This window comes from Triticum aestivum, chromosome 5A (genome assembly GCF_018294505.1).
Source record: "Triticum aestivum cultivar Chinese Spring chromosome 5A, IWGSC CS RefSeq v2.1, whole genome shotgun sequence".
NCBI lineage: Eukaryota > Viridiplantae > Streptophyta > Magnoliopsida > Poales > Poaceae > Triticum > Triticum aestivum.
Window position 1 is genome coordinate 634,036,171 of NC_057806.1, and position 24,525 is coordinate 634,060,695.

The window sequence follows — 24,525 nt, forward strand, 5'->3', positions numbered from 1 at the left end:
TCACCTCGCCACGTCTTGCCCACGTGCCAGTGCCTCCTCACCTCATTTCCACGTTTAGCCTACGCGTCGGTGTGGCCCTGCTCACCTCGCCACGTCTAGCCCAGGTGTCCATGATTTGCCGAGCTATAAAACAGCCAGACCGCATGTCCCATCAACCAGCAATATGCGACTGTTCGCGGTCATGCAAGACCAGAACCAACCAAGCGTCCCAAAAAAATCTCTTACCACAGAAGCATTATTCCCAGGTGGTAGATTTCCAGACCGCGTCCCTTGAAGCACGAACTAACCAAACCAAGTAAGTACAGGTAAACAGTATACTGCAGGTGTATCATAACTGTTCTAATTTGCACTATTTTCTTTGTAGGCTACAAGCAGTGGCGTAGCCAGGATTTCGATCCAGGGTGGTCCAACTGACACAATTTTTTGGACAAGAACACAACATGCTATCTTTTGAATATAGAATTTATCAAAAGCACAAATCAATAAAAGGATGCAATGTCTCCAACCCTCTTCTTTTTGCAACATTTCTATAATACTCGCTCCGTCCAAAAAAACTTGTCCCTCAAATAGATGTATCTAGCAACAAGTTAGTGATAGATACATCTATTTGAGGGACAAACTTGGGACAAACTTTTTCGTACGGAGGGAGTATCTTTTAATCAGTGAAACTCTCAATCAGAGTGAATCTATTATAATCAATTTCCAGTTCAAGCATTAATATAGACAAACCCAGAAAGCAAAAAAAGGTTGAGATTTGCACTCTCAGTTAAGCTTATTCAAACCATGAAAGGAAAAATTGAGAACATACCTGGAAAGAGATGAGAACTTAAAAAGAATAGATGTGTTGACATCGGTCGGTCGGTGCACTTGTTCAGCGGCTCAAGCCCCCCCCCCCCCCCCCCCCCCCCCACAGACACACACCCCGACACCCTGCCTTCTACTGCCGGATGCCACACAACACCGGGAAACCAACCCCTCTACCTGCAGCATGCTGCCGGCCGCCTGCGTTGCCCCGTGCCATGTTGTCTCTGCTAGCTAGCTGTAGCCATTCAGGAGGAATCAGGAGCGTCGAAGCTCAGAATAAGTTGCATCTCCATATATTTAGTCAGGAACGGAAGTTGAGAACGATCAGCAGGCAGATTAGCCTTGTGCAAGTACTTGGAAATGGTAATGTGGCTCCCGTAGCTGGCCTATGTTTTCTCTCTCTCTCTCTCTCTCTCTCTCTCTCTCTCTCTCTCTCTCTCTGAATGCTAAAAAATATTACTCATGGGCTGATGGTGGGCCAAATCCCAGGGTGGTCCATGGACCACCCTGGCCACCCTGTGGCTACGCCACTGGCTACAAGTGTGGAGTGCTCCAGATGCAGGATCCGAAACAGCCTGTGAAAATTTGAACGATATATGCTAGGACCTTATGGCGAACGCATATTCGTAAAAGATGACCAATACCCACCCGGCTTCACGCTAGAAAATCGATTGCAAATGCTGAAATGCATGCAAGGACAAGAAGGCCGTTTGATTATCAAACTCATTTCCAAGAATAAATAAATGCATTCCTTCTAACTCTGCGTGTGCCTAATTTTCGTTAAGTAAAAGTATCTGTTATGCACAACCACTATCTGATAAAGTCTTACAATACCTATTATTTTCTAACTCAAAATAGGAAAAATGCCGAATGGTCTCTCCAAAAATACAGCCAGTAAATGTTTGTACGTTTAATTTAGCATGGGTATTTCGGAGTGCACGCGTCCTTGTGTGGGGCATGCATGCAAGCACTATTCTATGGATGGACACCTCCCTCTCTAGAAGGCCCACTTTTTTTTATATATATTTAGGTAACGCTTGCCTATTTTGTAAGCCGACACGTAGCAAGTATGTGTCTCTTTGATGGGGCATCCTGTTAATCTCTCCTACTGCTTAAACACTATAAATAGGGGAGGTTCCCTTCTTCTGCAATCAGTTCCTATAGTTACTAAACCATCAAAGCATGCTCCATGGTCTCTGAGCACACACCAAGATGGACTTGCCTCTCCTCAAAGATATCAACAAGCAATCATTTAGATGGAAAGTTATGGCCAGGATCGCAAGAGTCTGGGAGCTCAAAAGAAAAGACACAGGAACTACCTATGAGGTGGACTTCCTGCTGCTTGATCGACAGGTTGCTTCCATCCGACTCATCTTTACGTACTTACTGTAAATATGAACACTAAACCTTTGCAGTTTTTGCTTCATAAATGCAGGGTGGCACAATGGAAGGTTTGATTCCAGAGAAGAGAATGGCCCAATTTATGAAGCACATCACCGAGGGAACAATTTATACAATTGAGGACTTCAATCTATATGATGCCAAGAGCAAGTTTAGATCTTCAGATCACCCCCTCAGGGTATGTTTCACATTTCGCACTAAGCTTAAAAAAGTGGAGCCCCAACCCGTGAATTTCCCAATATTTGCCCACAACGACAGGCCATTCTCTGTTCTGGAAGCACGTGCTGATCAGAACTTCATCTTATCAGGTGACAAATAAGATTTACATAACATTTTGTCATGCCTCCCCGTCAAATTCCATAGCCTAATATAGATCACAACTACAAAACAGATGTTATTGGAGTAATCGTGCAAGTCACAGAACTCTTGCCAGGCTCCAGCGCAAACCCTGATGAGCGCTGTCAGATCTACATCACTGATGGAAAGTAGGCAAACACTATCGATCCCTGCCAGTGCACCAATCATAATCTGTTTCGTCAATAATTTTTGCTCTTCTTATTGTCTGAAGCCAGCGGGCTGTGGTGACACTTTGGGGGACACACGCCACTACTTTCAACACCGCGGGCCTCGTGGAGAGCTCTGCCACGCAGCATATCGTTGCTCTTTTTGTAGGTGTTACAGTGAGTCACTATTCAGGTCAGCCAATGTAATGACGAGTTTTCGCCTATTCTTCCTTCCATCAACTTTGATAACATGGTACAGATCGATTTACGCAGGTTTACTCGCTTTCAAATCGACATCAGTGACCAAATTATATGTTAACATCCCAATACCAGAAATGGAGACCGTCAGACACAAGTAAACAACTCAACATTTAATTTTCTTAATGCAGCTGTATCACGTATCAGTTTCTGCCTAACATGCATAAACATACAGCGTGACAGGTATTCCATCCCAGATTGAATGGTTTGGTAACCATCGAGCAAGAAAAGAGCCGGTAGATGCAAGAATAGCAGAAATTGCTGAGCTTGAACCCAACCACATCATGGTAAGAAAATGCATCTGCTACTCCTTTACATCATTACACAAATTTGCTCATCCACGGAACAATTTTACCTCCGTCTACGTAGGACGAACGCTACAGATTTTCAATTCTTGTCACTGAAGTTATCCTATCAAGTGACTGGTGGTACAAAAGTTGCAAAGACTGTCGAAAGAAAGTTCAAATGGAAGGCGACACGTATAAATGCTCACGTTGCATCACCACTGTTCCTATGCCGAGGTATACCATTCAACTTTCACAGTTAGTAGTTACTCATTAATAATCCCTCCCTAAACTGCCAGAACATGCAGATACAAAATATCACTGAATGCCATCGATGCGGACGCAAAAAGGCACGAAGACTCGCCATTTGCTCGGTTCATATTTTGGGGCCAGCAGGGAGAAATCCTCACAGGAAAGCAAGTACTGATTTTAGTAGCATAAGCCAACAGCAGGGCGGAGTATACGCCACCCGAACTGACCGGTTTGGTTGGCAAAAAATTTACTGTCATTGCAACACCTACTAGAGACTCCCTAGACGGAGAGCATATGTTCTACCAGGTAGAAAGTACCGAACTATTGTTCGAGCCAGCAAACCCAGAGAACGCTCAACCACCGACCGAAGAAACACAGGGTGAAAATGAATCACAAGACAACACGCTTGAGGCCACACCCCCGCCTTCTCCTTCTGCTGCAAAGGTATTTTTTGTGAAAACAATTTTTCACCCTTCTACATATATAGTAACCAGCTGACAAATTATTCTTGACAGGAAGAAGAAAACGACTCAACAGGCAAGAGAAGGAAACGCAACGACCACCTTCTCTCTCTTTACAAACGTACAGAGTTATCCATATGGAATTTCAAGGCTAACTAAATTTTAATATCCGATCTTTTCAGAACAAAGAAAGACCTATTCGGTCAGCAGCCAGCCCACGCTGGCACCGAGTACACCGACCAGAACTAGGCACCTTGTATGGGGAAAAAATTCTGTGCGGACGGGTTGCAGACCCCTCGCTGTGCATACCCTGTGTGAGATGATGCCACGTGGTCCACCTCGCCATCCGACGATTCACTGCTCATCCGCTCGCTTCCTTGGTTCTCTCGGCTCAAGCGCCCTTACGTTCGGCTCCAAAACTGCCCATCTACGTGCGATCCTGGCTTCCGTCAATTACGCAGTGATTGATTTCGAACAGATACGGGTAGCTTCTGCTTTTTCGGTGCAGCGGCGATTAGATCATGAATTTTTCATGGTCGAGCGACCGGAACACTGTCCTCTACGCGATTGGATTAGCGGCCAGTTCGCCGGCTCGACGCTCACTGGAGCGGACGGAACGGTAACCATCTCCGCCGCGCGCCCAACGCGTCCTCTCCCTCCCATAACCGGATCGGGCCGGAGTAACAGCCGCGGCAGCCACGGGTCGTGCTGCAGCAGTCTAATCGGCATCTCAGAGTGGAGAAGGTTGGGAGTGGCCATGGCGGAATCTGACACCGTCGCCTCCAAGGGCGACCATGGTGGTTCTTCTTCTGGCTTGCAGCACATAAACATTAAACCTCGTTGATGAGAACAATTGCTCCTCCACCTTGTATCTTTCGACGTCTATGATGTCGCAGGCCACGACATGTACTATGGATCTGCCGTGAGTCATGTCAGCAGGAGGACACGGCCACCATGACAGGAGAAGGAGGCCAGCAAGATGACGCGTTCAGTCCTGACTTCAACTGAAGTTTAGGGCTAGACAAAAATTAGCATCCTCGCTGTGGTTGAATAGCAAATGAGAGAAACCAGAGAAACAATTATAAATGTTTAACTACAGATTTATGAAGACATCCAGATAACAGATGCAGACTTTTTTTTGCACGAAATCAAAAGACATTCCATTAGCTATTATTTACATCATTTGGTCCTTACAATCTTAGTACCAGCAGGAACCTATATCATGTTTGGCTGATTTTGCCAGAACATGAAATGCTTCCTTACATGACATATCTACATGACAAAAGCTACACGACAAATTTCAGGGTTTTACATATGATATGATCAATAATGATGCTAGTATGGAATCTGTCTTGCTTTGCGCTCTTCATCTTGATGATCGACGACAAGCAATCTGATGGTATTACCATTTTCTGAAAACATGCTTGTGCTGCAAAGTTCAGAGCATGTCTTATAGCTAAACGTTCAGCTAGTTGCATATTTTTCCACTAGATCAACATTGCCCCTTCTGGCTACTTGTACAGATCCTAAGTGATCTCTTATTCCATCTTCTCCAATGGTTTCCTCTCAGTCTCCTTTTCTCCAATGCTAAAGTTGTTCCGATTTCTTCTGCAAAGAATGAATTATCAAGTTTGTTCAGTTAGACAGTGAAGTATGCATGTGGTACGTATCTATGACATCGCAAGATCGCAACTTGACAAGTGAAACACATGGAGGAGACTTGGTCGAGGGTGAGACAATCCTTTGTGTTGCTATTATTTACATCATCAAGGTTGTTCTGCTGACACCTATGATTCCTGATAACTTAGGTACTAAACATACTGAACAGTGATTAATCAAAGGTTTGGTCACCACTTCCTGACACCTACAATTAGGTTCTCCGTAGGTATTAAACATAACGAATAGCTTAGGTACTGACCACTTCCTGACACCTACAATTAGGTTCAGGGTACTGAACATAACGAATAGCTTAGGTACTGAACATCAGCTTATGTTCAGCTTAGATAATGAACATAAACCTGAACAGCTACGATTCCTGACAGCTTGGTCACCACTTCCACTAGAACGAAATAGATTGACACTGGAAACCAAAAACAATGAACATGAGAAAAGGGAGCAGCTGCGAGCAGAAGAAAAAGGGAATTGAAGACGTACCCGCGTCGTCTGGCTGGCGGCCAAACTCCTGCTATCCCGTGCCGGACAAGGGGCAAGAGTGGGACTAAGGAGATAACGGTGGAAGCACAAGATCGGCCGGTGGCGAACGACAGAGACAACTACGGCGGCGGCGGCGGCAACTGCGACAAGGGATGTGGCGGCGCTTGAGCTGATTGCAGTCCAGATGGGTAGGGATCGTGCGCTCAGTCCAGCCGAGCCGAAGCTTTAGAGGCTGCGGGGCAGTTTTGGAGCCGAACGTAGGGGCGCTTGAGCCGAGAGAACCAAGGAAGCGAGCGGATGAGCAGCGAATCGTCGGATGGCGAGGTGGACCACGTGGCATCATCTCACACAGGGTATGCACAGCGAGGGGTCTGCAACCCGTCCGCACAGAATTTTTTTCCCTTGTATGGCGTAAAGCACGCGAAGAGAAGGACTAATCAACAAGACAAGGAACGGATGCATGCGAGCTTAAAAAAAATTCAGCACCCTTTAGCTTTTCCCCTCGCGTGTAGAATAAAAAAACTTTAGACTCCTCCTGCTTTTCCTGCTCTTGTGTAAAATAAGAAGGCTCTCCATGCCTTCGGTCCTGTAGCATGGAATGCGTTTAAACTGCCTTAGATTCTGTAGCATGCAATGCGCCTAGCCTGCCATGGGTCCTGTATCATACAGTGTGTTTAGACCATGTAACGTGAATAAAAATCAAGTAGCCAATGGAAGCTTTATCTCTCTTATCAAACCTCAAGTCACATCGACTGACGTGCACTTGTACTATTTTACGTAACCAACCCGCTCAACATAGCAACAAGGGTCTGCATGCAATAAGCAAAATAATGCCCCAGCTTCAGTAACTTTGTTTAAACCGCATGCACTCGTGGTGTGGCTATGAAGACACACGTCAGCAACAGACTCACACGTGTTCACACGTCCACTCATACAAGATTTTACTGTACATCCATCTCCGCTATAAAAAGGCTTCTTTCCCCCTCAGCAACTCTCACAGTGGCAACGTCCAGATGGAGCCTAATAAGGATGCCAAGCCTCTGTCCCCAAAGCCACTCTCTCCACCAGAACCATTCGTGCCCGACTACCTCGACTACCCTGATAGCTCACCTATCTCTCCCTCCTTTCCAGCCAAAAGGAAGCCCTCACCACTGATCCACCAACTTGAATCATCCGACGATGAGGAAGCCAACCCACAGACCAAGCTCAATGAAGCCTATGAAGACAAAGCCTTTCAGCAGGAAAAAGACGATGACCTCTCTTGGCTAGAAGAAATAGATCAGTTGAGAGGCCAAAGTTACCCACCAGCAAGAAAGTTCAAGGCAGGAGAGCTTCAACCACGTATGAAGAAAAGCAAGACCATCAACAAGGTGGCAAAGAAAGGTACAAGTGCCGAAGAAGCAATCGAGATCTCATCTTCCGACGACGACTACACCGACGGAAAGGAGTGAGCAACTAGCTCATCAACTAAACCAAGCGGTCCTTTGTGCACTATAAATAAAGCGCAAGGACATCTCAAGAACTAGCTCTCTTCATGACGACGATCAACTAAAGATCGACTCCGTGCACCATCTGTAGTCAGTAGCTATGTAATCCCGTCGTAGTCGTACCCCTCCTTGTACTATCCATGCATGTACTTCGCATCTTATGATCTGTCAAGAAAAGCACATGCGTCCCTCCTTTTGTTGTTATATACCTACATTTCTTCTTTTATGTTTTTATGGACAAAACACAGCAGCCAACGACGACACGCCGACGCGCTGGGACGTAGATGCCAAACACGCGTACACAACCTGGCCGCTCATAAATGACAGTTGGCCATGCGCATGCAGAACAAACAAAAGACCACCAGAACAAATAATTCCACTGCCCACCGAAAAAGCACAAATGTTTACCGGAAAGCTAAGATACACAGGCAAAAACCCTCCGGAGACAAGAGTAGAAATCTCGCATGGTTTCTCTTAAACGAAGTCCTCGGGCCAGATTACATCAAAGTCAAACCAGAAGCAGGCATGGAAGAAGTCGACTAGCATCTACACTCCAATAACAAACGACTACATAGTTAAAACATCACTGCGTTTCTCGTTCTCTAGGCAGCCAACATTAGCATGCATGCACGCGTACATGGTCGTGCATGCAGACATGTCAGAGATAGATAGATAGATAGATAGATTGATGATGGATTATAATGTGAGTCCTCAAGAGTCAACGCTCAAGAGCAGCCAAGCCTAAGCTCAAGATCCAAACCTCCTCCTCCTTCGGACCCCAACTCCAGGTCCACCACCAACGCAGCCTCCGCCGCCTTCGCGCCCGCCGCGGTAGAGAAGGAGCTGTAGACGGGCGGGGTCGCCCAGGATGTGCCGCCATAGTCGCCATCGGGACAACGCGGCGGCGAGAAGTTGAGGTTGGGCACCCAGTCCCTATGGACAGCAGCTGGAGCTAGAGCCGCGGGGTAGGCGGAGCAGTAGTAGCGGCGGATCCTGGCCCTCTCCCAGCGGTGCACATTCATGTGACCCCCGAGCGCCCGCGCCGACCGGAACTCCCTCTTGCAGTAGCCGCACGTGTACGAAGCCGACAGCGACCTCTGCGCCGGCCACGACACGCCGCCGCCGTCGGAGGCGTAGCTCCATGCCGCGGCCGGCCTCAGCAGTAGCACCTGTCGGTGATGGTCGAGGTGGCCGCGGTCTCGTCCTCTCGCGCTGCCCCTGCTCTCCATCAAAGCTAGCTAGCTACTGGCTCCGTTTGTTTGCGGTGTATGTGTGGAACTAGAGTGGCTACTGGCCACTGGCCAGTATATATGCTCCTCTCCTGCAGTGGCCACTATGTACACTGTACTTGTTTGTTTTTCCTCCTCGGACTCAGCACATGTAACAGTGGCTAGCTTGCCACAATCACTCACATATTTGAATAAATGAGTGAAGGTGTGGAGGATGGATGGATGGACAGAGGGAAGTGACCAAGTGCACGCGGGGTCAAAGGAGTGCTCCTCTGGCCCACGGGGAAACACAATCTCAGATGTATCTGTTTCGTGGACTTCTAGCACCAACAAAAGAGGCAACAAAAGAGAAAGCTGCCGAAGCGGCTGTCTACCAGCTTTGCAATCGTCACAACATAGCCATTAAGGGCATGTACAGTGGAAGCAGCATCATGGTGCTGCCCCAGCCCATCCACATCAGTGCATGGGACTGAGACCACGGTTCAGCTATACATGTATCCAACGCGTGTGTGGCCACATGACGTGAGCCGTTGCCCCTTTTCCATTCTTTACATTTTTCTATCTCTTCCTCTTGTCCTATCTCTCTCTTCCCTTTTTCTTCTCTCTCCCGCTTTTTCATGGAGAGGCTGCCTCCTGCAGAGGAGTCTCTGACACCTGCGGAGCACCGGTTTGAATCGCCACGGTGGTGTCCGAGCCTACCTGGCGTGTGGAGCAGGCTAGGGCGACCCATTGGCCATGCCCTAATGACCACAACTACCTACAATGCTCTCGAGACAATGTACAGGAGCTGTTCAGCCGCACAGGAATGGAACAAAATCAAAGAAGAGGATGGACTACTTTGTCCTAAACAAATATTTCAAACAAACTTACCAAAAAATACAAAATAACTAAATAGCTAATAAGTCCAAGTGGCGCGGCGTGCCGCCGCGCACTACCCGCTAGTTCATGCTAGAATTGTATTAACCGGAAACATAATACATGTGTGAATACATAGACAAACAGAGTGTCACTAGTATGCCTCTACTTGACTAGCTCGTTAATCGAAGATGGTTATGTTTCCTAACCATAAACAAAAGAGTTGTTATTTGATTAACGGGATCACATCCTTAGGAGAATGATGTGATTGACATGACCCATTCCATTAGCTTATCACCCGATCGTTTAGTATGTTGCTATTGCTTTCTTCATGACTTATACATGTTCCTATGACTATGAGATTATGCAACTCCCGTTTGCCGGAGGAACACTTTGTGTGCTACCAAACGTCACAACGTAACTGGGTGATTATAAAGGTGCTCTATAGGTGTCTCCAAAGGTACATGTTGGGTTGGCGTATTTTGAGATTAGGATTTGTCACTCCGATTGTCGGAGAGGTATCTCTGGGCCCTCTCGGTAATGCACAACACTGAAGCCTTGCAAGCATTGCAACTAATGAGTTAGTTGCGGGATGATGTATTACGGAACGAGTAAAGAGACTTGCCGGTAACGAGATTGAACTAGGTATGGGATACCGACGATCTAATCTCGGGCAAGTAACATACCGATGACAAAGGGAACAACGTATGTTGTTATGCGGTCTGACCGATAAAAGATATTCGTAGAATATGTAGGAGCCAATATGAGCATCCAGGTTCCGCTATTGGTTATTGACCGGAGACGTGTCTCAGTCATGTCTACATTGTTCTCGAACCCGTAGGGTCCGCACGCTTAAGGTTACGATGACAGTTATATTATGAGTTTATACATTTTGATGTATCGAAGTTTGTTCGGAATCCCGGATGTGATCAAGGACATGACAAGGAGTCTCGAAATGGTCGAGGCATAAAGATTGATATATTGGGAGCCTATGTTTGGATATCGGAAGTGTTCCGGGTGAAATCGGAATTTTACCGGAGTACCGGGAGGTTACCGGAACCCCCCGGGAGGTATATGGGCCTTAGTGGGCCTTAGTGGAAGAGAGGAGAGGTGGCCATAGATGGGCCGCGCGCCCCTCCCCCCTTTGTCCGAATAGGACGAGGAGAGGGGGCCGGCCCCCTTCCTCCTCTCTCTCCTCTTTTCCCCCCTCCGCGAATCCTATTCCGACTAGGAAAGGGGGGAGTCCTACTCCCGGAGGGAGTAGGACTCCTCCTGGCGCGCCTCCTATTGGCCGGCCAGCCCCCCCCCCCCTTTGAGCCTTTATATACGGAGGCAAGGGGCACCCCTAGAGACACAAGTTGATCCATTGTTCATATTCTTAGCCGTGTGCGGTGCCCCCTTCCACCATAGTCCTCGATAATATTGTAGCGGTGCTTAGGCAAAGCCCTGCGACGGTAGAACATCAAGATCGTCACCACGCCGTCGTGCTGACGGAACTCTTCCCTGACACTTTGCTGGATCGGAGTCCGGGGATCGTCATCGAGCTGAACGTGTGCTAGAACTCGGAGGTGCCGTAGTTTCGGTGCTTGATCGGTCGGGCCGTGGAGACGTACGACTACATCAACCAAGCTAACGCTTCCGTTGTCGATCTACAAGGGTACGTAGATCACACTCTCCCCTCTCGTTGCTATGCATCACCATGATCTTGCGTGTGCGTAGAAATTTTTTTGAAATTACTACGTTCCCCTACAACAGTCACCTCAAATCTGCTTGCACTTACTTTGGCAAGACCAAACTAAGACCGATCGAGGATCCATCTCTAGAAAAAGACAACATCCATCTAAGAAGTTTCAATTCAATCAAGGATCATAGAGTATTGCCAGTCAATTGTTTCTGATTAGTAAGCATTGAATCTTAAGAGGGATTTTCGTATGCCAGATCCATTCTATAATGAGATCCTACAACATCTATACATAAACAGAGAAAAAGAAGAAGAAAATGCTACTGATACTTGGACTTAGTAGACTAGTGAATACTGAACCCCTACCAAGAAATCATGTCAGGTTCATCAGGAGAATTCCTGGAAGTAGAATGCTGCACAACCATAGCAATCAGTTCGATGATCAAAGCTTTTGCTGCACCAACCATAGCCGATCAGTGCTCCGAAGCCATAACAAAAAGAGTAAATTGAACACTGCCTAGTGGGCTGCACAAATACTGTAAATGCCACTGTCAGTCAGTGCACCTTGACCTTGTCAATAATAGGACTACTAGAAGTAATTAATCTGGAGAAGAATCGCCTTGTTAATTTGGAGTATTTAGCACCACCGCATAATGCCACAACTGCAGTTCATATCCTTTAAAGGATTACTACCGCTTCAAGTATGATTCAGTCTAATCAGACTTGACAGTTCAAATTAAATCAGACTTCAGGGCTTCCCCTAACTTACAGTACTCAATGCATCAAAATTTTAGAGACAAATACAGTAATACACTAGTCAGACCAAAAAGATCAAAAATTCAGACTTGGGCACGAGGAGGAGGACCTGCAGACTTGCAGAGCACTTGGGCCCGAGGCCGATGAGTACTTGTGCACTTGTACATACCAAACACGATGTTCGCGCGTGAGTTGAAGCTTGGGTTCAGGACCGGCACAAGAGCACGACGAGGAGGAGGATCCGCGCGTGGACGCCCGCTTGGCCATGAACGCAAGACGCGGATCTCGCGCGTGAACGCGGGACGTAGCGGGTGGGTCGCGGTGGCCTGAGCTAGGGCTTCGGGCGCCGAGAGAGGCAGCGGATGCTGGTGAGGTGGGGGGCGCCGGCGGTGGGGTTAGGGGAGCGTTGCGTGCGGCCGGTGCTCGCCGGAACCGGCTGGCGTGGGTGGGGGCGGCGGCGAGGAGATCGTGGGGAGAGGAGCCGGGGTGGAGTGGACCAAGGAACAGGTGCCGGTGGAGTGGATCGTGGGGAGAGAGTTTTCTTTAGGATGGGAGAGATAGAGAGAGAGAGTGGTGGGGTGGGAGTGGATCGGGCCGGGGTGGATGGTGCAGTAGTGGACGCGCTTAGTAGTAGCGTGGGGGTCTTACCTGCGCTATAGCTACTTCCTTAGTAGTAGCGCAGGTTTTATACCCCTCGCTACTACTATTGCCTGTCCCGGGGGCATGGTGGAAATCGCTTAGTAGCAGCGTAGATTTATACCCCTCGCTACTACTGTCAACTTAGTAGTAGCGCGGTTTTTATGCCCCTCGCTACTACTAATTAGCAATAGCGCATCTTTTTAGACCACACTACTGATAAACTTCTCTGTATAAGGTTTTTCCTAGTAGTGGTTATGCCAGTTGCAAGTGTACCCTCAACTCCAGCTGGCATCGTAGTTTTGTGTAGTTGTCCTAGTTGCATGTCCATCCTTGACTCACAACTAGGCCATAATTTTTTTGCATCCCAGTTGCAAGCCCACCCTCGAATCATAACTTCGTCCATCGTTTTATTGTTTTCCCAGTTGCAAGTACAGCCTCCGACTCGCAACTAGGCCTTTATTTTCATCCTAGTTGCGAGTTCACCCTCGACTCACTACTGACATCGTATTTTGTGTAGCTGTCCTAGTTGTGAGAACATCCTTGACTCACAATTAGTCATTTTGTTTGTTTCATCAAAGTTGCAAGTCCACCGTTGACTCGCAATTGGGCATGCGCTCGTAGTTTTGTAGTTATCTCAGTTGCAAGTCCACCCTCGACTTGTAACTGGGCCCATAGTTCTGTTGTTGTGCCTGTTGCAATTCCACCCTCCGACTCACAATTGGGCCGTTTGTTTTGCCAGTTGCAAGTGCACCCTCGACACGCAGCTGGCATCGTAGTTTTGTGTAGTTGTCCCAGTTGCAAGTGCATCGTCGACTCGCAACTAGGCCATAACTTGTTTTCTTCACAGTTGCAAGTCCACCCTCGACTCGCAACTTGGGCCATGGTTTTGTTGTTGTCCTAGTTGCAAGTCCAGCCTCTCACTCACAATTGGGTCGTTTGTTTTCATCCTAGTTGCATGTCCATTCTCGACTCACAACTGGCGCATAGTTCTGTGTAGTTGTCCTAGTTGCAACTCCACCCTTGACTCACAAGTAGGCATGTTGTTGTTTCTTCCCAGTTGCAAGTCCATCCTTGACTTGCAACTGGGCTTGCGCTCGTAGCTTTGTAGCTATCTCAATTGCAAGTCCATCCTCGACTCGTAAGTGGGCCCATATTTTTGTTGTTGTCCCTATTGCAAGTCCACCCTCTGACTCGCAACTAGGCCATTTTTGTTTTGTCAGTTGCAAGTGCACCCGTGAATCACAGCTGGCAGCATAGTTTTATGTAGCCATCTCAGTTTCAAGTCCATCCTCGACTTGCAACTAGACCATAGTTTGTTTTATGCCCAATTGTAGATCAACTCTCGACTTGTAACTTGGGTCATGGTTCCAAAAAAAAAAGAATTTTGACCCTTTCACCGTGGTACAAATTGCAAACTGAAATTCAAAACCTTTGCATGTGGAGAGAGGTGAGAGTGATACTGCGTCCTAGAGAGCTTTTCTTGGACATGCATGGCGCACAGATTGCCGGTTGTAGTGGAATACGTTCTCCTATACTAAGTACTAGCTAGCTAAATTAATTGACAGCCACAAAGTTGAAACAAGAAGACTGGTCCAACACTTGTCGCCAAGAGGCATGCTTGTCTTCCCGAAAGCCATTCCAAGCCATGCATGCAGCGAGACGAGCCCTCGACCATCGAAAGAGATGGCAAACAACCAGTATATAACCCTACGCATTCTCGCCTTTCGTCCTCACTCCCGACAGGAAGAGAGACACATGCACCAGGAATCAATTAGCGCTCAGCGTCAACCATGCCCGGTCTGGCTCGCTTCATCCTCCTCCTGCTCCTCGTCCTCGCCGTCCCCGTCGCTCAGCCTACCCCCTACAGCGACAACCTCCAGGACGCGTGCAACAAGACGTTGTTCCCCAAAGTGTGCATCCAGGCGCTGACGGGCAACCCGGAGACCCGGACAGCGGACGCGCGCCGGCTGGCCGAGTTGTCCGTGAACTTCGCCAAACAGGCGGGCACCAAGGTGGCAGCGCTCGCTCACAACGAGCTCAACGGTGTCAAGGCGGAGGACGTCATGTTCAAGTGCCTCGACAGCTGCTCCGACGACATTGAAGAGGCGGTGGCGCACCTGAGCGGCCTCAGCGGCGAGGTCACCGACAGCAAGTTCCTCGAGGTCAAGTCATGGCTGTCCGCGACGCTGGGCGGCTCGTCCACCTGTGAGGAGAGCTGCAAGGACGCGCCCGCCAGTGATGCCAAGACGTTCTTCGTAGCCAAGAGCATCGAATTCGAGAAGCTGCTCCGCGTCACGCTCGACCTCATCACCGAGGCCTCCGGCTCCATGTCCGCGTCCGGCTCCATGTCCGGCGACGTCGCGGTGCCGCCCACGCCGTATGATGGCAGCGCTTCAGGTTCCTATGGTGCCAGCGCGCCGGGCTCCTACAGTGTCAGCGCATCCGAGTCGTCCGAGAGTGCCAGCGCACCCGAGTCGTCCGAGAGTGCCAGCGCATCCGAGTCGTCCGGGAGTGCCAGCGCACCCGAGTCGTCCGGGAGTGCCAGCGCGCCCAGCTCCGAAGCACCATCCGCTGATGCGTCGGCGCCGGCCTCGAACGCACCAACCTCCGAGGCACCGTCAGCTGGCGCGCCAGGCCCCTCCTATGGCTCCAGCAGCGCACCGAGCTCCGAAGCACCATCCAGTGATGCGTTGGCGCCATCCAGTGATGCGTCGGCGCCATCGAACGCTCCAACCTCCAACGCACCATCAGCTGGCGCGCCAGGCCCCTCCTACGGCTCCAGCGCACCGAGCTCCGAAGCACCATCCACCGATGCGCCGACGCCCTCGAGCTCGAACGCACCAACCTCCGACGCACCCTCAGCTGTCTCGCCAGGCCCCTCCTATGGCTCCGCCAGCGGGCCATCTACCGATGCACCGTCGCCATCCCCATCGGACGCCGACGCGCCATCTTCCGGGTCTGCCGGCGCGCCATCATCAGGGTCGGCCGGCGCACCATCATCAGGGTCTGCCGGCGCACCATCGTACGGGTCTGCCGGCGCCCCGTCCCCGTCCGACGCCGGCGCTCCTGATGCCGACTCACCTGCATGAGCAACGCGCGCCCGGCCAGGTTGATGCTTTGGTGCCTAGGCTGAACTTTTTGTTATTATAGGGCTCCCGTTATCTCGTGTGCGCGCGAGAAGATGTTGATGCATGCACTTGCGGTCTTTAGCATGTGTTTGGTTGAGGAACCAAGTAAAATATAGAATGTCATGGCCCCATTTCAGTGTAACGGGTCGACTTTGTTTGCTGTATTTTATTTATTTGTTCATCGTGGGTGCAATGCACCCGGTTGTAGCCATTACTTTCCTAGAATGGAATTTTGTTCCACCTCACTTGTTTGGTTGGAGAGTCTGAATGCAAGAAATTTGTTTGAGTTCACATCATGGTAACCTCTCATGTGTATAACGCAGATAGTATATGGCCAAAGTATGTCATTAGTATAGAACTATCAATGTAAGCACACAGATCAAGCATATACTTTGAGTTGGTTGAGAAAGTCCACCGCATAATTCAGTAACAATCTCATCATATAAAGAAATATTTAACACCAAAAATAGTTTGACACTTGATTATTTCCCAAGTGCATAATCTCTGCTTGGGACCCCGGCGCCTTTGCACGGGGAGAAGGATGACGGGCCGCGAAGCAAACGTCTACAAAAGAAAAACAAAGCATGCAACATCCCGATGTCCAAGCACGCAGGGCATAGTTTGCTGGAGGATTTTGGTGAGCCTCCGGACGTGAGCAAAACAAGGGACGCTGAGCAAAAATATGAAATCATACGTGGACATGTACAAAAAAGTGCTCTCATCACAAGTGATCTAGGTGTTGAGCACTTTGGCGGGCACCACAGCAAAGTCAAAGATAAACATTTCATGATGTTTTCCATACAATAAAATTAGCACATGATGCTTCTAGGTTTATACAGAAGATCCATTCAATATGGATGGTTTCTCTTCCACGAGCGGTGGTCAATTTGGTTGCACACTTGCACTTGAGGCACGCCTAATTGCTTTGGGCCTGGCGCTCCGGTGTTTGACTCTGATGATGTCCCGTGATGTTGCATTTGTCTCGTCCCTATCACCAAGCTCTAGTGTTTTTTCCTCATTTTTTTCTTTTATCATTTTTTCGGTTTTCATTCGATTTTCCCTAATTAATTGAGAATATTAGATTTGGGTCCGATATTCTTTGTAAACTGGACAAACTCTCTTCTTCTTAATGAAATGCAGGACCGCCCTTGCAATGAGGGTTCTCAAAAAATAAGAAAACTACGGGCTATGCAGAGATTTGGTGGGCCGGGGAGAAGTGACAAGGGGATGAGATTTACAGAGCCTGCCAAAGAGAACGAGGTAATTCCACCGATTTGGTGGCAGGCAGGTTCGATTGAATATTCAATTCGGGGGAACTAGTTGGTTCCAGTTTCACATCTCTAACCAAACACAAGGATGAGGGTTAGGTGTGGATCGAACCCGTTCCATTGCATCCCATCAACCAAACCAACGACACCCTAAGGGTGTGTGTGGTTCGGGAACAAAGTGGAATGGAATATAATGGTTCCATTCCAGTAGAACGGGTCGGTTCCGTCACTGTGTTTGGTATGGGCAATTAGGTAGAATGGAATGATTCCATTTTGATGTTTGGTTAGTGAGATGAAATGGTGACATCTCACATATAGATTTCTACTACATGTTAACACATGTTAAGGTAGCAAAACATATTGCCAAAAATGTACTATACAGTCTAACACACGTTAGAGAGATGAAGTTGACCTATTGTTGGTACTCTACCTTGCAACAAACAAATTCACAACAAACATGACGGACTGGAGTGCTAAATCAAAGAATCCATCCAGTCAGTTGTGGCTGGACGGAGCTTGACTCAACTGGTAGCCGCAGATTGCTGCTGGTCGCCGTGCGGCCAACAACTCGCATGGCCGCTTGCTTGGAGAAGGCCGCCTGCCGCCCCACAGGCCGCATCTACTCGTCCGCCGCCAGGCAGCAGTTCGCCCGCCGTGCCACAGTTGAGAGAGGAGGGGACGAGGCAGAGGAGCAGTAGGCAGCGCGGATCGCGGGAGATGGGCAGCCGGCAGCGCGGTTCGTGGTAGAGGAGCAGCCGGCGTCGCGGAGCGAGGAAGAATAGCAAGCGTCAGCACAGTACAGAGAGGCAGAGGCGATGCGGTTTGTGCACGAGAGAGAGGACGAGGGATCGTTCCGTGCCGTTTCTTCGATTTGGAGGAATGACCGCGTTCCGGGTCTAGGCCGGATATTCCCTTTGTGGGAACCAGTGGGTCCCGGTTCTAGTAGTGTACCAAACACAAGAATGAGGCCCAAGCACGGGTCGGACCCGTTCCATTCCACTTGGTGCCATGTACCAAACACACCCTAAATAGGCACGTATGACCGAGAGGGGGAGGGAGGGTGGGGAGGGTGTAGTAATGAGGCAAGTGTAAGTACTGTACTAGTAGGTACTCCCTCCGTTCCTTTTTACTCAACATATAAGGTTTGTGTCTAGTCAAACTTTACAAACTTTGACCAAATTTGTATAAGAAAATATCAACATCTACAATATCAAATATACATAATATGAAACTACATTCCATAATGAATCTAAAGATATTCCTTTGACATTGTAAATGTTGATACTTTTTTCTATAAGTGTGGTCCAACTAAAGATACTTTGACTTCAGACAAAAGTTACATGCATACTAAAAAAACAGAGGGAGTATATTTATTTCCGAACCAAAAGGAGTGAATATGTTGCTCATGTTTAATATGTGTCTTTTTAACGAGAAGAAAATAAAGACGGGGCCTCTAAATTCTAAACCCGAGCGGCTTAAGCTTAGCTTTGGAAAAGGCACATATACACATGGTGGTCAATAGATCGTGAGCTAATATGCACGTAAAAGGGAATAAAAATCGGGGCAAGTAGAGCAACGCTTTTGCCCCTAACGATAAACCTAAATCATGGGCCTATTAGGTACAATGAAATTGTGTCCTAGCAAAAAAGTACCAATGAATGTGGTAATATAAATTATTTGACCAAGTAATATAATATAAATTATTTGACCAATGAACATCATAAAAAAGTACCAATGAATGTGGTAATATAAATTATTTGACCAATGAACATCATAGAAAGCCAAGATACAAACCAGACAATTAAGTTGGGACTGTTTGAGTAAATCCCTATTTTTTTTTCAAAATATTGCGACTATTTTCAAGTTACCCGCTGGTCTCCCCGGACAACAATAGTGTTGAAATTATACAAATACTGTAGCATGAAGGCTCACCTCGACTCCAAATGTTTTGTAACAAAATAACCCCTTGAAGGCTCATCTTGACCCAATTATCTTGTTAGAAAGAAGAACTTTGACCACAAGCTCCAAACATAACTAATCTTGTTAGAATTTAGAAAGTAGTTGGATTGGAGTTTCACAATTCACAATTTCACGGGTCGATAAAAGGCAACGTTGTGAAGCACTTTCACATCAGTAATGGCCAACAAATATTCAGAGAGTGTGCCGACTTCAGATAAATTGCTTAGGCTTGGAACCAAGTCTATTGATGGAGGCTGGGGTTTCAACCTTTTTTTCGAAAAGAAAAGAAATGCATGCGACCAACCTACAGACCAAGCTGTCCACTAGTTCGTATAGAATCTCTGTCCGCTAGTTTCCAATGGCCGCCCACTGATTTCTAACCCTATTTGGACACCTCATCTTCTTTCTTTAATCCCGGCCGTATAATCCCTCACAGGTGTAGCGTCTGCCTTTGCATGTTGTAACGGTAGTACCCTTTTGTTTAGTAATTGTGTCTTTATCAATGGAATAATTTATTTTGGAGCCACAGCCAGATTTTTCCTCTCTCAGATAAAATCACAAGGGTAGCCGACTGTCTATTATATCCTTTCTATGTTTATAGGGCACCCAAAAAAAGCTGAGGTCGGCACGGATTCATTTGGCCCTGTTTTGTATTTCGTTAAATATGTCTCTTTCCGTTTGCATGTGCATTGGTATCATGGACTCCCTCCCTAAAGAAATATAAAAGCATTTAGATCACTAGTTTAATTATCTAAAAGCTTTTATATTTCTTTACAGAGGGAGTATCTTTTAGCTACATCATAGAAGATCAACATGGGAAGCTTGGGTTTATCGAGCGTAATTGCATCCCGAATCAGGGCTCAGCTCCCCTCACACAGTGCATGTGTAGTTGGGTCACTAACTGGTGGGCCAACTTGCTTTTAGACCCATATGCCACGGGCCCAATTGAATCGTGCAATATGCCAGGGGATCCCCGTCCCCTGAATTAGTAGTCGGCAAAATCTTGAATATCCATTTCTCAGCATAGGTCTTCTGTCTTGAATTCATCTTGCACATTTCCATCGATGCATATGCTTATTTCTTGAATTCAACATGCATATTTGCATAGATGCCAATGTATATTGGTGGGACTATGTCATGTCAATGTGTATTTGCATATATGCATCTCTGAAAGCGTACATATGTGAAATCAGTTCGGGACAACAAACACAACGAGCCGAGAATATCATGAAACACACCTAGTATCAGGCATCTTTCAATGCACCGGTGCTTAGATGAGATGCGAAGCACATTAAAAAGTTTAGCAACCAAAACCTCTAATGTATGGGTGTTGTTGCTAAGCATGCTCCATTTAATGATTTAGCAACTAAAGTTTTTCATGCATTGGTGGGCTTCTTTTATTTAAGTGTTTTGTCTAGGTTTGCGTGCTTGACATTGTTTCTTTCTGGGGTCGCCATACTCATCTCTCTCCTCTTAATTACTTTGCCACATCAGATTTGTTGCTTAGACTAGCCACAATGGATAGTAACATACACATATCCCTAGACTATGATACTACCTTCATAGTGGGTAGTAACTTAAGTGTGGTAACATGCAAAGATTCATTTATTAGGTTATAGACTCATATTACATTGGGATATGTGATATTACAGTAACTAGCTAAGTTACTATAACTATCTCTCTCTTCATTAATTCATTGTCACATAAAAAAATTTGCTGAGTTGGACTTGATGTTACTGCTGAAGTTACTCCCACTGTGGCTAGTCTTATATGGTAGTCTTAGCACTTGTACAAGATGAAGTATCGAGAGGGACCTCAAGACACGGTCAAGATCTAACTCCACGGGCACCTGTACGACCAATAAGCCTAGGACAGCCTGTGAAGCTGTCGAGAGACACATTGCCAACACCACCGAAGCCACCCTCTTTGAAGTACCTTCCCATACCCTCTTCTGCCGTCGCCTACCAGGATTATGTGACTGGTAAAACCGTTGTCACCATTGTTGCCAAAGCCCCCGCCGGCAGGGAGGCCTGGATTGCCCCTCATGCTTTCCATGCCCACGAAAAGGCTCTTCTCTTCTGCCACGTCACCAAGTGTAGCTGGCACGATCCTGTTCGCCGCCACGGCATGCACCGCCAGCACGAGACAAAAGCAGGAGTAGGAATGTTACAATGTCAGAGCACTTCTTGACCATGGCTCTAGATTCTACATTTCTACTCGCTCTCTGGTGTGTTGTGCATCTAAGATGTGTTTTTTGCGGCTTGTGTGTCTAAGATGTTGCTACTGCTGCACTTGTGATGGGGGGTGAAGTTTGCAGTTTAAATAGGCGGAGACGACTCGGAGATGTAGGGCGTAAATGAGGCGAGTGCTGAGTCCGGCGTGGGGTGCTGACGCTGTAGTGAATGTTTTTGTTTACTACGAATGATAATAAGAAGTAAATTTACTATGGGACAGGCACAAGAAATTCTGGTGCTCGTGTTTACTCTGTTTTTCTCACGCAAATGAAGACTGGGCTTATAAATTCGGGACTCGAGCGGCCAAAGCGCAGCTTTGAAAAGGACATAGTAATGGACAACCATTTTGGTGCCAAGTACTACTAAAGTTTTTCGAGAGAATTTCTTTTATGGCTGTCCAAATGAATCGGCCTACCTTTTAATTGCATCTACACACGCTTGCCACCAACGAGCTGATATGCAACCAAGAGAGAAAAATCGAGTCAGCTGAGCAAAGGCTACACTTGCAAAATGAGCCTAATAAAGGCATCTCCAATACTGTCCTGCAAATTTGCTTCGGTATCTGTCCCCTTGATCTTCACCGATGATTCCGTGGATTCCCCTAGCCTTCGCCTGTCGCTCCGGCAACTGGTGGCCTGGAGAGGATTTTTGGTGTCTCGAATTCGGCTACTATATAGGTAGGGTTTTAGTCCTCGCAGGGGTGGCGTTTGGACGGGTGACGACGCTTTTTCTTCGAGTCAGTCTTTCAGGCAGCGATCCTCCTCTAGTTCGTCCGTTGGAACTAATTAGAAAGAGCTCCGGCGTAGAATCCTGCAAGCTCCTTGGGGTGGCGAGGTTAGGGTTGCTCGTCCTGTGTACGCGACGGTGATATTTGGTTTCAGATTCTTCAGATATATTCAAGGAGTCTACGACGACGATTGCGGCTCCAAGGCGCTAGTCCTTACGGGCACGTGCATGAAGACTTCCCGGCTGTCATCGACAAAGTCAGGCCGGCTACGGTATGGGAGCGGCGACAGCGGTGCGTTGGCACTGATTCTGGCGGCGGCAATGGTCGTTCTGTGGTTCAATGACCTCGATGTAATTTTTATTATGTTTGAGGTGTTTTGTACTTCCGGCGAATCTTTATAATAGATTTGATCTTTTTCGCAATTTTTTTTGCTCCGACATCCGTCCGCGGACACTGATGCTGGAGGCGGCCATCTAACGCTGTTTGCATACATTTCAACCCGGTTTTCAACTAACCGAATGAAATTCGTGCAAACATGACAATACATTTAGAAAATAATAGGCCTGACTGTAAACCTATAGTATGGCGGCGGCCGCCGTCCTTTTCCTTTGTATTCCACATCGGTGACCATGTCCTCATCTGCCGTCTCTATGAACAATGGCGGGGTTTAAGATCAATGAAGTGAAGGTGCGGATTACGGCGAGGAAGAGTGAAACATGAGAGACGGAGCGGCCCACATGATTCACAACTAAATTCACTTGCCCATAATTATAATAGTGATGTATAGTGTTTGTGTGTGGGTAATCCTATATACATAAAAAGTTGATTCCCACTATCATATTTATCTCAACATGCACACATGCCACCTCATCAAAGGCCCACCACTATATGCATGAGAAAAAAAATCCATTATTAGTTGATCTCATGCACACTTTTCACCTCACCACACATGACACCTCATCAAAGGTCTACTCAACATGCATGATTTTTTTTCCCACTACGTTATGCCACTTATATTCAAAATATTTTCTAACTACACAATAATCAAATATAATATATAATATTTATTTTTAGCTTTAGTTTATATATTATTAATTCAATAATGAAAGCTTCATACAATCAAATCACTGAAGTATATTGCAATCGAGTCCCGCAGCAACGCGCGGGGTATTCTCTAGTAATAGTGATGTGAATATGTAGTACATAACCTCTAGTCGCTGCACCGATAAACAAAAATATGTTATGGTTAAACGGATGTTGCTCTGAAATTTGTACATAACCTCTAGCCAGTACAAGCTGCACCACTCGAAATCTCATAACCGCAAGCACCGTCGAGAACAGAACACCCGAAGTAACCAAGAGCGCATATGTATCGTGCCTTGTATATGCGCGACGCTGCGCATCCACTAATGGATAAAACAAAAACATCGGCCGCGTATGGGGCCATCCCATTGACACAAAAATAGCCTTCAAATCTCCCCAAACGCATGTCTCATGAATTGCAACATGCTGGTTGTTGCGATGTTCACTCTGCGATAGCGGCTTCATTGCAAAAACACCTGAAGCGTTTTCTTTATTCAACAATTTTTTTGCAACAAGGATCATGTTGCGAAAAAATATTTGAAACGGAGATTGCGTATCAGAATTTTTCTCGTCTTTCACTTTTTTGAAACATAGATGATGGTGTGGAAGAAGGATTTTTTGCAATAAGGATGATGTTGCAGAATTTTTTTCAATAAATATTGATCAGGGTTTTTTTTTCAATAAAGATTGATCAGGTTATATACGTGCTCGCTAAGTGTTGTGGGTTTGTATGTTTGCAATATGGCATGTGTAGCACTACACGCCATAAGATTAAAATCAAATCGGACGGCCAATAAGGTGGCGGATACACGCAGAGTCATCAGCCCCTTTTTCCGCTTATATATAGTTTTCTTCGTTGCTTTCCTAATTTCCTCGTGGTTTAGAACTCAAAACTACCCCTGCTTACAAGTGGACTCACGACCCAACGTGTGACCTCCGATTAGCACGTGAAGGACTAGCTAGGATACTGAACGTTTCTACGGAGACAACTAGGATACGGTTTAGTACTCATGCTATGCAAGCCGGCTCAATGCTAAACTTTCATATCAACTTCTTATGTGTAGAATCCTACTAGCTCTCCAACTCCACCCAAAATAATAAAAAACATGCGCTGCTTTAACGCTTTGCATATCTGATCCATGTGTAGAATCCTACTAGCTCTCCAACTCCACCCAAAATAATAAAAATAATACATCTCTATCTTCCAACGCCATGAGATCCAAAAACATGCGTGATTTCAACGATGGAGGAGAACCATTTTGGTCGGGCACATGAGAGGCGTTGCTTTCTGTGAGCTAAGACGAGTCGCACGAGGACGATCGAGGGCCGCATGCACATGTGTAAGCACGTCCCTCGACATTG

The 24,525-nt window shown here is 47.0% G+C and overlaps 3 protein-coding genes across 5 annotated transcripts; 2 read left to right on the forward strand and 1 right to left on the reverse strand.

The window, feature by feature from the left end:
* The first annotated feature begins 1,342 nt into the window (after positions 1-1,342).
* Positions 1,343-5,140, forward strand: LOC123105495 (uncharacterized). 3 transcript variants are annotated; one of them, XR_006450881.1, is made up of 10 exons: positions 1,343-2,157; positions 2,240-2,513; positions 2,597-2,690; positions 2,774-2,901; positions 2,982-3,063; positions 3,142-3,253; positions 3,336-3,487; positions 3,559-3,946; positions 4,018-4,039; positions 4,146-5,140. XR_006450881.1 is itself a non-coding variant. In XM_044527576.1 (8 exons), exons 1-8 carry the CDS (start codon positions 2,017-2,019, stop codon positions 3,689-3,691), a joined length of 1,116 nt encoding a protein of 371 aa, XP_044383511.1. In that variant the 5' UTR covers positions 1,343-2,016; the 3' UTR covers positions 3,692-3,947. The 3 variants fall into 3 exon arrangements, 1 of the variants encoding a protein (XP_044383511.1); XR_006450882.1 differs by lacking the exon at positions 1,343-2,157 and having other exon boundaries at positions 2,243-2,383; positions 2,464-2,513; XM_044527576.1 differs by lacking the exons at positions 4,018-4,039; positions 4,146-5,140 and having other exon boundaries at positions 3,559-3,947.
* A 2,962-nt stretch (positions 5,141-8,102) lies between these two features.
* Positions 8,103-8,856, reverse strand: LOC123108077 (uncharacterized). The gene has a single exon (XM_044529934.1). It carries the CDS (start codon positions 8,831-8,833, stop codon positions 8,330-8,332), a length of 504 nt encoding a protein of 167 aa, XP_044385869.1. The 5' UTR covers positions 8,834-8,856; the 3' UTR covers positions 8,103-8,329.
* Positions 8,857-14,502: 5,646 nt separating this feature from the next.
* On the forward strand, positions 14,503-16,183 carry LOC123108078 (putative protein TPRXL). Its single transcript, XM_044529935.1, has one exon. The coding sequence runs from the start codon at positions 14,555-14,557 to the stop codon at positions 15,851-15,853; it is 1,299 nt and encodes a 432-aa protein (XP_044385870.1). The 5' UTR covers positions 14,503-14,554; the 3' UTR covers positions 15,854-16,183.
* The last annotated feature ends 8,342 nt before the right edge of the window (positions 16,184-24,525 follow it).

Coding starts and splice junctions, on each gene's coding strand:
- LOC123105495 (XM_044527576.1), top strand. CDS start 2,017: ATGGACTTGCCTCTCCTCAAAGATATCAACAAGCAATCATTTAGATGG. Junction 2,158..2,239: donor TCCTGCTGCTTGATCGACAG/GTTGCTTCCATC, acceptor TCATAAATGCAG/GGTGGCACAATGGAAGGTTT. Junction 2,691..2,773: donor ATCTACATCACTGATGGAAA/GTAGGCAAACAC, acceptor TATTGTCTGAAG/CCAGCGGGCTGTGGTGACAC.
- LOC123108077 (XM_044529934.1), bottom strand. CDS start 8,833: ATGGAGAGCAGGGGCAGCGCGAGAGGACGAGACCGCGGCCACCTCGAC.
- LOC123108078 (XM_044529935.1), top strand. CDS start 14,555: ATGCCCGGTCTGGCTCGCTTCATCCTCCTCCTGCTCCTCGTCCTCGCC.